Raw genomic sequence first — 16,897 nt, forward strand, 5'->3', positions numbered from 1 at the left:
TAAACACAAAGCAACTAAACAAGGTTTTCAGCCTTACTGCCTTTAATAATTTTCGAGTTATTTCACAAATCATTCGACAAGTTATACGCGTACGCATAAACCGGCCCGGCTCGCGCATGGGGTACGCCGACGAGTTGAGGCCTACCGGACTGGCCCGGAAATATGCTTTTAGAGCAACGAGGAGGTGAGGAACAAGAAACGCGCACGCTGCTCTTCGAATTCCGGTCGTGCTCGTAATACTGGACGGCAGTGGAGGAGAACGGCTGTCAGGACCAAAAGATAACAAGAAAAGGGCCATCCGCTAGAGCGGCGTGCTCTTGAAAACCATCGGCGAGCCCGTTCGCGCTTTCTGATTTTGTTTGAACAAAAACAAGATGGCCGTAATGAGCAACGACCGGCAAACCGAGAAACCGGCGAAGAAGCAGATGAAGGAGCAAGGAAAGCGAGAAATGTGGCCCGCGGCGGCGGCTCCGCAGCTTTCCTGTCCCCGCGCTGCTGCCCTCCTTCCAGGCCATACGCACTTCTCGTCACGTCGCGGTTTTCCAGACCGACGCTCACGGCATTCGCCGACGTATCGCCGGTTCGCCCGGCTCGGGGGAATCTCGCTTCCCAAATTGCGCTCAACGAGCGGCACTTAAACCGCTCGTACTCCTTTCTCAATTCCTAATCTGCGCTTCCGAGCCCCCGTTCCCCGTTCGAGCGCCGTTTGCACCGTGGCACCATCGAGTGGCTCCAGTTGCGTGGTTGGTGCGGTCGTGATCTCACGAGCTTTACGAGCAGCTTAGAGCCCCTGCGCCCTCTCCCGGCTCTGATCGTGGCTCTACAAGGAGCCTTTGACAACCATGTCTCGACTCTCGGCTTGTCGCTATCATGACGCCCTCGAATTGCTGCTTGCCGCATAAATGGCCGTGCGTCAGCAAGAACCACTGAGGCCACGACTCCGCCTCTCCGAATGACTCCAAGAAAGATCACGACCCGCTCTCTCACGCCTTCAAGGAGCTCAAGGTGGCAGCAAACCCCATAGCTAAAAAAATAGCGTTTGCGCCCTTTGGGCCATTTTCCCCAGAAGCAATATTCGTGCCTTACCTTTATTTAACCGCACTTTCCATACTCCCAAATAACGGACGGCATATCAGCGTGACACGCCGTTCTTGACAGGAAAGGATAGCGAGCGCAGTGTGGAAAAGGAAACACACGTAAGATATACATGACGATTACTGCTTAGTGACAAGATAATTAAACCCCAACGGGCTTAAGCTTTTTAGAGAGCTGTGGTATCTGACGGCCGGCAGCAATTTTATCACGTGTTCGATCGTCCTTCACAAAAAAATATTCACTCTCTTAAGGGCTTATCTTGTCCCCCAACAATAATCGTAATCAATATTGCGTACACTCTGCGCTCGCTACTTTCCTGTCAGAAACTCTAAACCACGCTAATACGCGCATGCTGTTCGTTACTTTCAAGTACCGGGAACGCATGAAATAGCGCAAGACAGACGGCGATTATTGCATGGGAGACAATATATGCCTCAGAGGGTGCCAATTTTTCTTAGAATGTTGACTACAGTATCTCTCGATCGCGGCGTCAAGACTCTCGGGGCACAATGTCGACGGCATGAATGACTGAGTCGATTTCCACGTCCCGGAGACGTTCCGGGGCAAAGAGGAACACAGCAGCGTTGGCCTCCGTACTAATTTCGGCTATTGGGCGTACCATTAACACGCGACTTTGCGCTCGTCAACAGTAAGCCGTAACAGCAGAGCCACCGCAATGGCCCAGTGCGACATCATGTATGCAAGCCGAGGAGGCGCCGACATATCTTGCGCTGTTACTGCAAAACCATATATCTGCATGTCAACGTGTCGTAACTCGCCGTTCCACAGTCGTCGCTCACTTAGACTCCTTGCGCAAGAATATGTTAGTATAATGTTAGCAGTCTAAAGCTCATTCTGGTGGCGGCGTTTGTAATCCGAAAGTAAAACGGTCATTCGCTCGGGGATCTGGTTCGCAGAAATGACGAGTGCACATTTCAGGAGACGGCGCTCCCCCTGCGCCGCACACACTACCCGGAGCGAGGCCAAACCCCGGTCAATAGCATCCAAAAGGAATGATGTTGGGCCTAAACATCGACGTATTTTCAAAACAAACGGAGAAAGAATGGCCGTTATCGCGAGAGTGCCTCAAGAATTGACGCTGGATTTCCGCCGACGAAATGGGGCTGCGCCGTATTGGTGTTCCGCGCGCGTCCATCGGCTCCGTTTTTATGTATACCAGGGTTCACATTCCCGTCCCGACGTCTCTCATACCCCAGGCGACCTGCGCTGTGCGACCTAAGATAGGTATCACACATCGTTGTTTTCTACTATCGTCCACCGAGAGATGAAGCAAGAGGTCACGCCGACATAGCCTCGCGCGCTATGTACTCAGCGCCTACAGCGGTGAAGCGCGGCCTACAATGCAGTCCAAGAAAAGGACGTATGTACGTCCCCGCCAGAATGTATAGCGAAGCGGACAAGACAGAGCTGGACGCGGGTATACGGTGGACACGTGCATTGGGGAAAAGGACGGCGTACAAAAACTTTTTTTTTTTTTAAGTAAGGTTGAATCTACTCGGCGAGAACACGACCAGCGACCGACAGACAGGTCGCAGACCGACCCGGGCCAAACCATGGCATGGTAGGCAAAGAAAGCTTCGCTACAATAAAAGATTCCTAATTACTACAGCGCAAACGGCAAAGATGAAAGGGAGACACGAAACGAGAGAGCTGGTCCTGTCGTTCCGTGTATCTCCTTCGTCGTCGTTGTTTACGTTATAGAAGTTATGAATCTATACCAACTATAGCCCAATTCGCCGTTCTCTTAAATAATAAGCACATCTCCCCCTCCATCCCCAACGCACAAAGCAGGACGTAACGCACAGCGCATCCTTTTCCTTCATTATACCCTCCCTGTTTCCCACGGTATAGTGTTCGCGACTGCAATTTCATGCTTCACTTTCTTCGATCTCTAAAAAAGCAATACGAAGGAGTCAGTTTTATGCGCGGCGAAACCAAGGCTGCGTGAAAATTTGTTTCCTTTTTCGTCTTGTTCTGTATGGCTATGCATAGTCCTCGGATTGCGTGGCGAACAAAAAATACGCATGCACACACCTTGGCGGCTTTAGCGTTTTGCTTGCAGCTCCTAACAGTGCGGCCACCGGAACGGTGAGCGCAGCGGGAATTTAATAAGATGTATACGCAGATTACCTCCCGGCACGTCAGGCTCTACACTGCAATGTAACGCTCGAGCTACCACGGGGCCCGTGCGAATCGCTTCACAGGCTGCCGCCGAGCGCCAAGACCGTACGTAGCTCAAGGCGGTTGATTTCTCTCCTGGCCGATACCGCAGCATTAGGAAGGAACAGCTCCCACGGAATTATAAACTCTCTATGTTACGCTGCGGCATCAAATTCTGCGGCAGCACTGGTCTGAGCAAAGCTTGCCACCGAGCCGGTCGCTCCTATACGGTAAGAGCAACATCTAAAAGGTTTTCCTGTCGCAGGCTTACATGCGGGGCTTAACGTCACGAAACTGCATAGGAAAAGCCGTATGGAGAGCTGTGAATTAATTCATTGTGACCGGCCGAGGTTCTTCGTCGTGAACTCAAAGCGCGGTACGCGAGCGTTCTTCCATTCCGCCCCCATCGTAATCCAGCAGCCGCGGCCGGGTATCGAACCCGCGACGTCGTGCTTAGCAGCGCGACGCCACAGCCAGCACGCCGAGTGATAGTCAGAGCTGAAAGAGCATACGGCATGAACAATAAAAAAATTCAAACGCGCACGTTAGCCGCCGCAGGCACTGAATTTCGCAAGACAGTTCCCGATTGCCAGAACAAAGCAAAACTGCATATTTCAATTTGGATCCACCTTTTATTTACTCGCTTGCGCTGCAGTAAATTAAAAAAGAAAAAAAAAGAAAGAAAGGAGACAACCAAAACACAAACAAATCAGACAAAGAATTAATGCCATTCCACTCTGTGAAGAAGGATGACCAGCGAAGCTGTGTATGTGGCGAACTGCATCTCCGCTGCGGGTCGACCCGGCATTGCACTATCTTCGGGATCGGCCCACGCATGGGGAGTGCTTAACGCCTCCCTCACCTCCGCCGCACGTCGGCCCGGCATTATACTATCTTCGGCATTTTTTTCTACACACGGACACGATACTGGGGAAAGTATCCCTTAACAGCTCCACTGTAAAAACAAACCGTGTCAACATTGACAGCCACTTTCGCTATGTTTACAGCGTGAAACACGCATGCAGGCGATGGTTCATTCGTGCTACCAACATCGCCGACAAGCAGGCGAGGTTATTACAGCGCATGCGGGTGACTCATGGCATGAGTCAAGGAATGCCTCATATAGCGAAAAGCTTCGGTCTAATTTTGACCACGTGTTCCCAATGGAACGTCTCACGCAGACCAAGAATTCCGCACAATTATTACAGGATGTCACTGTAATTCGCAACTATTCAATATAATTTCCACAAGGTGTCCGTAACAGTAATATGGGAAACAAGTGGAATTATTGGATGGTACATACAGCGTTTAAGGTATACGGCTTGTAGGGCAAGATTTCGTCACACGGAATGCTCGTGCATTCTCTCCGCGGTCAGGAATCGAGCCCGAAATTAGGCAGTTCTTGGCAGAACGGCACGTTGTTCCGGTCGCACTGGCATGGCAGTCGACGCCTCGCGCGTCAATACTCCAACGTAACCACACGTGGTTCGTATCGCACATCGGACTATATATGCACACAATGGACGCGCTAAGAAGCGGGCAGATTACTAGCCCGTAGCTGCGCACACGAAGGCAGCCTCCCGGCAAGATGCTCACCAGTGGTCGGTGGCCTCGCAGTGCGAGTCGAGGAATACGAGCACGTCGCCCGACGCAGTCCGGGCACCCGTCAGCCGGGCGCGGATCAGGCCCTGGCGCTTGGGCAGCGTGATGAGCTTCACGAAGCCAGGACGGAAGTGGCGCCGGATGAACCGCTCCAGGCGGCCGTTGGCCATCTCGTCTGCGAAGGAGAGAAAACGGCGGGTCACCTCTACGGAGAGACGCTCGGAGTTGACCGATTTGTGTTATCCTGCGACAGAAACGTGATCACGTGCAAGAGTGATCCTAGACTTGACAAGGGATTATGCTCGATAGGTTCGGCGTTCAGCCATCAGTTAACATATATACACGCAATTTATTACTCAATTAACGAGCACACGAAGGTCACAAAATGGAATAACAACGTGGGAGAAAACGTCATGTATAGGTAAAAGAGAACGTCAAATTAAGCACAATTTTGGTGAACATTGCCAAAATCAAATGAACACAATAACAAAAACATGTTTGGAAAACTCATGCATTACACAATTTCAATACAACGCTGAGCTCACGTCAAACAATATAAAATATTCTAGAATGTGACAAATCAGAACTAGACAATTTCAACAGTACGCCGCTCACAGAATGAAACGCGACAGGGAAACTTTAAGTATACCGCTCCATACATATGAAATTACTCGAGAATGTACTATGAAATGCCGCTAACGAATCTTGTCCCTAACCGCGATACGGAGATGATGTAAGTGCACAAGCCAAAACTGCGACGTTGGCACACGAACTGCAGACGATGAAACGAAAGTCTGCGCATAAGTTAGCACTGAATTGACGCGCTTCATTCTGCGAGCAATTTATATGTACCAAACAACTTTAAACGAAAACTCTTCACGTCAACGCAAACGTTAACATCTCGAATCATATCTATCCGAGGGTGCGATTCCACAACCGTAAAATTCCACCATATCGTAGAATTTTCCGTTTATTGTCAACATGGAGGGTATACGGTCTCTGCGACTGACTAAACACAGTCATGGCGGAATTGAACAACATGGCGAAATTTGACAAGTGTGCACTGTATCGTGCCTTCACACTATTGGGAAGAGTACTAGCACTCTGTTCTGAAGGAGTACAAGCATCTGTTTGGGGAAGTAGAAACACTCGGCTTGAGGGAGTAGATACATTCGGTTTACTTACTTACTCGGCGTACTCGGTTTGAAGAAGTAGAAGCACTCGGTCTGGGGGAGTACATTACCCTTGTGGGAAGAGTATTAGCAATGTGCAGAAAAATACTAACACTCCCTTGCGGTGGAGTAATAAAACTCTATTAGGAGGAGTTATTCTACTCTCTCTCTCTCTCTCTCAAAGAGGGTCGATCTACTCTCGAAAAATGAGTGAAATATGGGACAAGCAGATTCTCCCTCGAAGACAGTGCCGGAACTCCCTTCGTTTTTAGAGTGCAGAGCAGCGCTCCGAGAGTCATGACGTGCGAACTGCTGCCTTGCATTCGAAGTGCTAATTTAAGAGAGCGGCAACAACTCTCCCGGAGTCCACAACGGCCATGAAGCGTCGTCAGACAACAACGTGTTCGCCTCGTCTCGTCATCGCCGGTGAGGCGGCGGTGGCAAGTGAACGGATTGTCCGTTTCACTTCTTACTATTTCCTCTTCCGGTATCAATAACGAAAAGTTGAAGCGGGAAGATAAGGGGTAAAAAAAGGGCAAGCAATTAAGAGCGCCGGAGACACCATGCAGGTGACCGCGAAGTGGCAAAAAAAAAAGAAAGAAAAGAAAGAAAGCCAAAGGCAAACGCTATAGCACTATACATCAGTTTTCGTTTGTCCATTCTTTCTGAGCAACGTCGCGGCTCAATACTCCCCATTCACAAACGAACCCATCAGGAACGGCTCGCCACGGCAGCTGGACCTCGTGTTGTCGAAGCGTCACGGACGAGCGTGTCGGACACATACGATCCGTCTGCTCATCACCTGGCCACCTGTCGCGTCGCACAATCGGTACAGTGTACAATGGGCTTCCGAGTATAGCACCGGAAGTTCTCCGCAGCGTGCCGCTCACTGGCTTTGCTTTTCATACTCTTTGCTCTTCTTTTCTCCTTTCTTTCTTTTCCTTTTTTTTTTTTGTCATGTCGAAACGGTTTCACGTTCACGGGCGACCTCCGGCGCTCTGAGCCTAACTTGAATAACAAGAAACGGGGCGCTTCGCTTCGCATGACATTCGTCTAACAACAGCAACGTAGTACATCGACTTCTTCCCGCTTCTCGACAGCGAGATACGGCCCTATTTTTAACGTCCTAGCCACGGCTTAAAAACATGCTTCGAAGGTACTCGATCCTCGTTAGCCGCCGGTGAAAGAGTAGGCAAGCGACGCCTGCCAGTGCCACGCTCATCAAGCGAAATGAATTTGCGCGAAAACATTTCGGACCACATACGCGTAATTGAGATTGTGTTTGTGCGTGCGTGTGTGCGTGCGTGTGTGCGCGCGTGTGTGTTTGCGCGTGTGTGTTTTCCCGTAACCCTTGAGGTCAATTATTAAGTTGTGCATGTGCTCTGAGCCGGTGATTCAAGTATTCTTATGCAAAACCGCAGCACAATAAAAAATATATTTAATTACTCTAATTAGGATGATTGGGGCTCCATAATATGCAGGAAGCAGCATCATGCCACATTGTATTTCTTGTAATGGAGTGTCGAGTAGCTGGGAATAAAGCTGTGCAAATCTGACGTATATATCGACAGTCCATCATAATTGGCGACCGAAAAGCATACTTTTGTTTAAAAAATAATCAAAAATGAGGAGATCATCCAAATTCGACATTAGCGCCGACTGAATCTTGCAAGACTCTGCTATATGCAAATAAGTGGAAGAGGGAGGAAATGCGCAAATATGCAGCACCGAAGACAGTCTCGAGAGCTGCGAAAATATCGGTTATATAAAAAGGAAACGCGACGTATGTAAATCGAAGCCAGCCGTTACAATGGAAACCTGGCCGTTTACCTTGATTAAGCCGAATGTTTCGTGAGTAAACGTGGCTGGCGGATGGGCGAATTTTACATGGAGATAGGCAATGTTGACAAATTAGATTTATTGGAAACGCGTGCCTAAGCGAGAAGGCCGCCATGCAGCCTGTCTGGTTCAATCAGCGAAAGGATTCCCGGTTTGCAGAAGCTCGCAATTCCTTCAATTCATCCCGGCGGAGTTGGTTCCTTCTTTCTTTATGTTAATTGTACAAAATTGTTCTGCTTACTTCATAATCTGCAGGGTCTTCACAAAATCAAATGAACGGAGCAAAGCTCCTTGCTTTTCGGCAAAGAGTTGCGTTTTCTCTTATCGGAAATTGAAACTTGCCCTTTGGCAACACGCGAAGTATATGTATGGTAACAATACAAAAGCAATGCTTTTGTGCGGCACTTCGACAGACGGGTGTCGTTGATGGTGATTTGTTAACAGATGAACCGTATCCAACCGTGAGAGAGGTTGCCAGACGTCGAGAAGTGAAATGACTAGCAATAATGTCAATATTTGCGAAACAACAACAACAACAAGGCAATTACTGTAGAATTACAAGCACTGATACTATGAGCACGTGAGTCGATACCTCACCATCGTTTATATGTAAGCCGACTAAGCCAGGGAAGCGCGAGCTGACTAAGCACGAACCAAAAAAAAAAAAAAACAGCGAACGATTCATGGTGCCTTCAGCGGAAAGCCGACTGACGAAAATGAACAAAGCGCCGAAGCAGATGTGGCTTGATTCTCGGACGCGCCGGCATTTTTATTGCGTTGCGCATCCGCCGAATAGAGCTTGTGCCAGCTGCGCGATACTAACATGTGTCGTCTGCCTGTATTCCTCATTGCAAGGACGAATTTGATTCATTTAATATAATTACGATAATTTATTTTCTTCTTTTTTTCTTCTTTCTTATTTTCTTCTGCATAAGAACTCCTTGTCCGTATTCAAATACGTAAACTAGTGTGTTTATATAACACGCTCATAACAGGCACATTTCACGCCATATCAGAACGTATCCTTTTATATCAAGCCAGATACTGTAAGTTATCTTGTTCGCGTTGCGTCCGTGCATACTTTTTATTCCTTTCTTGCTCTCTTTGGTATCTTTTACTTTTCATGACCAATGTATCCGTAGGCGAAAACGAGCAGCCGTCATCACTCTCGCATGACTACGTCTAGTTTCTTCATTCCAATTAAACGAAAAAGGCACGATCTACGAGTACGTTATGAAGGCGACATCCACTTGCAACTTACGACGTGGATTCAACACACTTTCGCAGAGCGCAGTCTCTGGTATCGGTTATACATTTCATGATACTGCGTCAGTGCTTATAGATTTCAAGCGATGCTTCAACCATCGAATTTAGTTTCTACAGTTGCTAATATATCAGTTTAAATGTGGTTACTATATTAAGGTACAATCGTTCCCCTGCCTCGCAAATGCAACAAGAGAGAAACCGTCCAGCGAAATAGGCGAGCAAACGCGAAACAGCTTTTGTTAGCTTTGAATGTAATTTCATTTCGGACGAACACTGTCCAGGAGGCCGGGCCTAACGGCGGCATGTAAACCTGACTGACGAATACACCGAGAGCATCGGCTATACGACAGTCCACGGGACACGGAGTTTGTGCAAACACTGGTCACGTGGCCTGACAGCTTTAATCTGCAGTAGCTTTTGCGACCAGGACCTACACACAAGTAATCCAACATATTAGAAGCACCGCGCATTAACAGAGCAGAAATTTGCATTTGTCGTCGAACCAGCGTGCCGTAAACTTTTGTGGCCTACTGCAGCTCTTGCTATAGTTTCGAAGCGTGCGCCACAGGGTCGAACGTTGGCGGCCAAGGTTAATTCGGTGAAGTCGAACAAATGCGTTAGAAATAATACACCCGGAAGTGTACTACGATGCGGAAAGCCCCAATGCGTGCATGCAGCAAACTGCATCCGAGGTGCGCGAATAGTGCCAAAATTCCTGCGCAACGACGTCGCAGCCCGCAGGACGCCAAACCAACAAGGCCGCCTCAGGCAAATCGAGTTTCCATACTTCAGCATCTGTAGGAGTTGCTTGCTGGGCTGGTTGGAACACGGTTATACGAGGAGAATGCCGGCAAACTTGAAAAGGGGAAAAATTATTGTTAGTCCAGCCACCTTCCTGTCGCTTCTCCTATATATGTCTGCTTCTTGATTTTTTCCCTTTTTCAAGTTTGCTGGCATTTTCCTCGTTCAGCATCTAAACGAGGCGCGACCGCTTGCACAGTATAGCCTATAAACAGTAACCGCTGCCAATAGTAAGTACCGCAGCAATCGCGCTGCATAAAGCTCGCGCGAATGGCGCCTTGCCAGCCAACTCGTTCAAATGAGAGCCACAGTGTAGGAAGCGAATATTCCTAACGAGAGACGCGAGCCTAACATTTCACGTTAATTAAACGCCAAATACTACATTCGGCACTGATAATGAGGCTGCGTCCATACGTCAAGGCCGTGGTTAGCATATTCAACTAAACTGCACCTTTTCGCGCCCCTATTTTAGGCGCCCACCACTTATGCGTCAATGACGAAAACTGCGGCCAAGACTCAACTGTGCCCCGGCATTCCACAGCACATGAAGCCGGGTGGACACCGGCATCACTCCGCCATCTTGCCAGCTCTGATTGTTTGACAGAGCGACAACGCCCTCTGTGGTTCAGTTAAAACGCAGAAATGTGGAATTGGACAACACGGGGTGCTATTCTGCACATTCGCCATCTTGTGAGCTGTGACTGGCTGATCTAGGGGTTGCTGCGACAGCTCTGATTGGCTCAAAATGTCGCTGTTACAGAACAGCGCCAATGGCGAATTTTGACAGCTCCCAGAACATCACCCCCAGCAACAAAGCGTTAATCGACAGGCGCACGCCTCAATGGAATTCCACACATGCGCCTGTCAAAGGCAGACACCGGGCGTGCGCTAAATGTGAAGCTTTCTTTGTTTTCCTTTTCACGTTTCATTACGCCGAACTTCCGGAAAGCAGCAACAAAAGCATTCGCGATACCACGAGATCTTTGTGGAAACAACAGGAACGAACGCATGCATGCGGACGTGTGGATCTTTCCCCGCGTCTCTCCTTCCACGTAGCGAAGGCGCCAGCCTTAAACGAGAAAGCAAACTTCAAATAACAACAAGAAGAAAAAAACGGAATCACAAGCAAAGGACACAAATACGTCACGAGAGACGGAACTAAACGCGAAACAACGTCACGTCTGGAACAGGACACTGGAGAGGGGAGGGGGGGGGGGGGTGCACGACGTTTACGCGGTGTACGAAGGTGCGAAGCACTCGGCTCGGATAAAAATGCTTGGCATCGCAAACGCGCCTACAAAGCAAGGAATTAACGCACAGACACGTACGCTTCCCGCACCACCGAGAGAAGTGCGGCGGCGCGCTAGCTTAATTCGCGAACCACACAACAAACCGCTGCCGAGCCGTGCCAACACATTCCTCGTAGCGAAGGAACCGCAACAATTGCTGCCGCAGCCGCGCGAGAGAATTCGTTTTACCCGTGAAATTCGTGAGAGGAACTGCGACGAGACGGCGAGTGCCTTTCACCCGCGTTTGTACGAGACCATCTAATCACCGCGCGTGGAATTCTCCCGGCGGGCACGAGATGAGTGAAAAAAAAAGAGAGAGAAAAAGGACAACAAAGGAGTCACGATTTTCGGGTGTATTTTCCTTCATTTTGTTCGGGCGAGCAGCGTCAAAGGAGGCGGCGGGCGAGCTCGACAACAGCGGCCGCGTCAGCGATTCTCGAAACGCAGCCTCTCCAAAGCGTCGTAAACGTCGATCACGCTCTTCGCAGACGCACGCATCACGAACGCACAGGAAACGCGTTACCTTTACTTTATGGCTGGAAGCAGCCACGCACGCATGTGCTCGCAGCGAGCAAACTGTAGCGCTGCTATAGCGTCGACTTCGAACGAAGGACACTCAGCGTACGCGTTCGGTTATGTTTGTATATTCGCCCTCGCGTTGCCCCATTGAAATATGCAAGAAGATTGGGGAGGAGGGAGAATGAGCTGAAGTATTAGTTTGCTCGACATTTCGTCCGCAAAGGAGCCGCTGAGGACGAGGAACGTGCGCGGGAAATATAGTGAGGAAAGAAAGCACGATTCAGTGTTATTTATAGCATTTGTGACAGTGGACACTAAAATGAAAGTAAATGTAAATATCGCGACAGCGGCGGGCAATCGAACCCACAAGATGTGCAATGGTGCGGTGCTGAAAGGATAGGCTCCGTTCTATATACACTTCCGTGGGCATCCGTGTACCATGACTGCGTTTACAGAAAAGCGAACAGGAAAGCGTTAATCGCAACGATCCTTCCGTTATACAATTACGAAACTGTGATCAAAAGAAAGAAAGAAAAAGCGGTCATTCGCGGTCAACTATAGCGGTCATTACCACTTGCTAGGTCACCCTGTAAGCGCTTCGTTAATGCGAGTATAGCCATACATGCAGGCGGACCTGCACCAACTGCAAGAACACATGGCACGGCACGACTGAAAGACGACTGCTTCTATTGTCGGGGCCTGCTTGAATTCCATGGCACGACTGTACACTCGTGGGCGAAAGCTTACCGCATGTCTTTATGCTACTGCACCCGCACAGTGTACAGCTATACATATTATGATTACTTCACGAAACATATGTTATGGTCATAGCACACCTCACTTGTCATTGTCATATTTTAGTACATATATATTTTACGCATTTATAGCGACTGATTTTGTGCCCCTTTATAGTCATGTTACATCCGTGACTTCATGAACCACTGTTAACTCATTGCATCATGTGTTTGGCGCTCTTTGGCCAAGACTGGCCCTTACGCCATAAAATCACAGCAATCAATCAATCAATACTTGGCTATACGAGGTGATTTTCACTCTTAACAATGGTCGTGACCAGCCACCTCTTTTATATACCTACCAACACCAGGCCACCTCTCCAGATGTCCTTATTACTACGTAATGCAGGAGACGTGGAATTTCGCAAGTGCGCTTGCGTATAATTTGGCCCCGCGCAATCCATCTTGCGCTAGAAGTGGACTACAGAATGTACCTGATAGAACACGGTACGCGCTCTAAAGCGCACATAGAGCGCCAGTACACAAGCGGGCGCCACCAATATTGCCGACCGCACTTTATCCCTCTTCGCACGAGCACCTCAAATTCTTAACAAGTGCCCTGATCGTCAGGCCGGTCATTCTGAATGCGTGAACTTGCGGGGGTCTGCTACCGTTATTTCGCACACTTAATCAATTCTAGGCACGCTACGCGAATGGAGGAGTGATTCGGGCAGCTCTACGATATACGGCTCACGGATTAAGCTACATCCGATATTCCAATCACAGCAAAATATGGGCTACGCCAAAACACCCGTCTATACGCTGGGCGGAAATTCGATACCTCACCCGCAATCATACGGATATTATCAAATCAGTCCGGGCACTACTTAGCGAACGTCCTTCGTAATCGCAACATGCAGCGGAATTAAGCCCCACGGTCCATCAGAGAAGGAGAAACGAAAAGCAAGAGGAAACCTGCACTGCGGACAGAAGCGAGTTCGGACGGAGACCGTGAATCATGCAGCATCGCATGCAGCGCACCGCGCCCTTGGCGAAACTCGTTCGCTCCCAAGAGAAGCAACAGCGGTGCGCGCGCAAAAAGAAAACGAACGATAAAATGAATGCGGAGGCGAGTCGGTCGACCCGGAGGTAAATTAGCGCCTGCGGTGCAGAAGCGCAGAAGATACCGTAAGCGGAAATTGTACCAGCCACACAGACAGGAGTCTCCATTGCCATTTCTCTCACGCTAACCATTCCCCGGCTCCACAGGCGCGGCCGGACTGAATGGAAGGACCTGCCAGCGCGCGAAACTGAAAAAGAAACAAATCAGAGCTCGACCAGAATAATGTCGACAAGCAGAAGAGAAAACGACAACAAGTGACAATGTAATCGTCGTCGTACCTTGGCCGTGCTGCTCTGCACGCTCTCACTTTTCTATTCTTTCCTTCTTTCTTTTTTAACTCGCCAAGGAGTCACCCAAACTAGTTCGGAGGTGCTTACTGCGCGGTGAGCGATTAAGCTACGTTTGGGTGGATGTCTCATTTTTTCTTTATTTATATGACTTCTGAATCAGCTGCAGAGACAGCAATTTATCCGCTTAACTATTTAGATCACTTCGCCTACACAAATCGATAACCGGTGACAGACTACAATTACATCACGTTGAAACAATTTGGCAAGCCCCTAACCTCATCAATATATTTAGCCCAAGAAACGGACTTTGATAATAGGACCTGATTTGGCTTTTATGGCGAAATCGTAATTTTTGACGCGACTGCGCGCGAACGGAATTATCCACGCAATCGCGAAAGTGCACTATACCTTCGCTCTTTGCCTCATCCGAAGAGAAAGTGAGCTAAATGTAATCGCGACGGATCGGCACGTGATCTCCACCAGCAGCTAGACAGGACGACATTACATTGCCTGATGTACTACGGTAGTGTCAGGTGGTTGTGGCATGATAACGTGTTGCATTCGCTGGGCAGGCACAGCGTGGCCTCCGAGATCTCCCGCTCACATTTCGCAAAGGTACGCCGGTGCGGTCTCGGAAGACCATGGACGCAGACACGTAGTGTACAAGACGACCACTGCGCGCGCTGCCATCAGACACGTCCTGACAACACGAAACGAGCTGACAGCACAACTATAATGTTGCGATTCCCGCGGCGTCGACAAACCGGACCAACTGATTGCATACTACAGCATCTTGAAGTGCGTAAGCTGACGGAAAACGTTCTTCCTTCCCTGTTTTGACATCGCTGTCGTAAAAACCTTCCTTATTTTTTAGTAGCATTGCCAGCAGCCCCGTGAAATGTTACATCTACAGAGAGGGCCACATTTTGAACAGTTGTCATTGCGAATACAACTCGTCCAGGAGGTGCTATGGCTTCTAAGTGACAATGAGGACAGCGAAGACACTGACAGCACCGGCACCAGAATTTCAGCACACAGCTCGAGAAGGTGCAAAAGAGACGAAACTGGAGTGGTATTCAAAGTGCGAAAAAAGTGCGAACTAGGCACAGACGTACAACCCCCCCCCCCCCCCCCCCCGCACACAGGCACTATACTTGCAACTTTTGATTCTTGCGGCCGTTTCTATGTATGTGTCCAGTTCGCGCTTTTTGATCATCCTTACAAAACTGGAAGAAGTGTTACGCAGAGAGCAAAGCCGAACAAAGAGCTAACGTTTCTTGAAGCAAATGTACTTACACTTGAATACGTCGAGGAACTGTTTCACTGCATGAAGCCTATACTGAAAAGGCTCCACTTTCTTTTTCAACCAAAGAACATTTCGCTGCAGATTAGTTCATGTTTTTCGAGTATTCTTTAATTATATATCCACGATACGTGTATTCTGCATTTCCTTTGACATCAGTTATTTTGCAAGTTAAATATTTCGTTTGTGCTTACGTGAAATTTTTTCCAATATTTGTATTCTTTTTAAACTTCCATCGCTTCAAATTGTTACGCTGCACTATACTACGCTGTAACGTTACCTGCGGCGACAAATGATTTATTTATTACACTCCGAAAGACCGCCGTTCTTCCCGCGTTAGCGAAAGAGTCCATCGTAACTCACTTGTCAGCAAGTAACCGCTTGTCTCGTATTTTCTCGCGCACCTAAATGGCGTACGTTTACTCCGCGTGCGCCAGTCATAGTTATAATGTAACTCCAGATGGCGGGTTCCGACCGCTCGCGCTAAATATGGGACACGCGGTTACTCCCGCACAAAGGAATCGCTAACCCTTTATCTTTCTAGTGTAGAAGACAGGATCGCCTTTTAGTTCTAGTCAGGGCATAAAGTTTAATCCCGTCGTAGTCGTCGCCGCTTCCCTCCTTCCCAGCGCAATCCACTGGAGAGAGTGACAAAGACGGCGTTCAGGGGAGGGGGGGGGGGGGCATTGTTCGTTTTCTCGACGCTCAACGCACCTGTTCTCGCCTTGTCAGCGTAGCTAAGAGGCAACATTGGGCTAGGCCAAATCTTTGGTGAGGAGAGCTCCTGGTCTGCAACGAAACAAAAGCTCGGACATTTACGTTGAATGAGACAATCACAGTGTCTGCACTCTAAGAATCTTTCACCCCTCCCATCCTTTCGCAGACGTACAAAAAAAAAAGGGGGGGGGGGGGTGTCGCGCGACGTTGCACGTCGCCATCCAAAGCGGAGAGCCTTTTGCGCAACCCCAACCTGACGCAAAAGGAGGCCGCCTGCACGCGTTCGCGACGCAATTCTCTGCGGCGCCTATAACGGCATCCCACTTGAAAAGGACTCCCATGCGAAAAAGTTAAAGGCAGGCGCGGTTAGTGACGTCGTCCGGTGACATTGCCGCTGCTCCCGCACAAAAGCCAAAAGAGAAAGGCGCAGACAACAGGGGAGAACAAAAAAAGAATAGAGGAGAGATAATGAAGGCCCACGGGTGCAATGGCGTAACGCGCGCTTCACAGCGGCGCGCAGCTGCAGGTATATAGTGTGCGACACATGTGCTCGAGTCAAGGCCACGGACTCAACGCGCCCGCTTGAGCATTCCGGGCACGAGGAGGACTGGTGGCCGAGCGCAACCTCCTTTCTTTTTTTTTTCTTTTTTTTTTTTGCCATGGAGACAGCATATAGTGTTGTGCAATGCGGTAAAAGGGAATCCGCACGGCGCTCGAAAAGCTTGTCCGACGCTGGAACGCATTCCGGACGAACGGGGCCGGACATGCACGAGTCGATGTACAGAGCGACCGCTTTACACCATTCCAGACTTCGCGAGCGCGATCGATTAACGACGCCGGCACAAAAAACGCGCCGCCATGAAGTCAGCAATCGCAGGGGCATCGTAGACTATAGCGACGTACTTAGCGACGCAAAGAGCTGCACATTGTGCATATGCTGTAGATCCCCTGTATCGATGCGATGGA

The 16,897-nt window shown here is 49.2% G+C and overlaps 1 protein-coding gene across 2 annotated transcripts in view; it reads right to left on the bottom strand.

Annotated features, from left to right (window-relative positions):
- Positions 1–16,897, bottom strand: part of LOC135902256 (polypeptide N-acetylgalactosaminyltransferase 1-like) — a 55,316-nt gene that overhangs the window by 24,927 nt on the left and 13,492 nt on the right. For both annotated transcript variants that reach the window (XM_065432243.2, XM_065432250.2), the window contains exon 3: positions 4,873–5,053. In XM_065432243.2, the coding sequence (XP_065288315.1) occupies positions 4,873–5,053 (181 nt within the window). The remainder of the gene's footprint in view (positions 1–4,872; positions 5,054–16,897) is intronic.

Source organism: Dermacentor albipictus, chromosome 1 (genome assembly GCF_038994185.2).
Source record: "Dermacentor albipictus isolate Rhodes 1998 colony chromosome 1, USDA_Dalb.pri_finalv2, whole genome shotgun sequence".
Taxonomy (NCBI): domain Eukaryota; kingdom Metazoa; phylum Arthropoda; class Arachnida; order Ixodida; family Ixodidae; genus Dermacentor; species Dermacentor albipictus.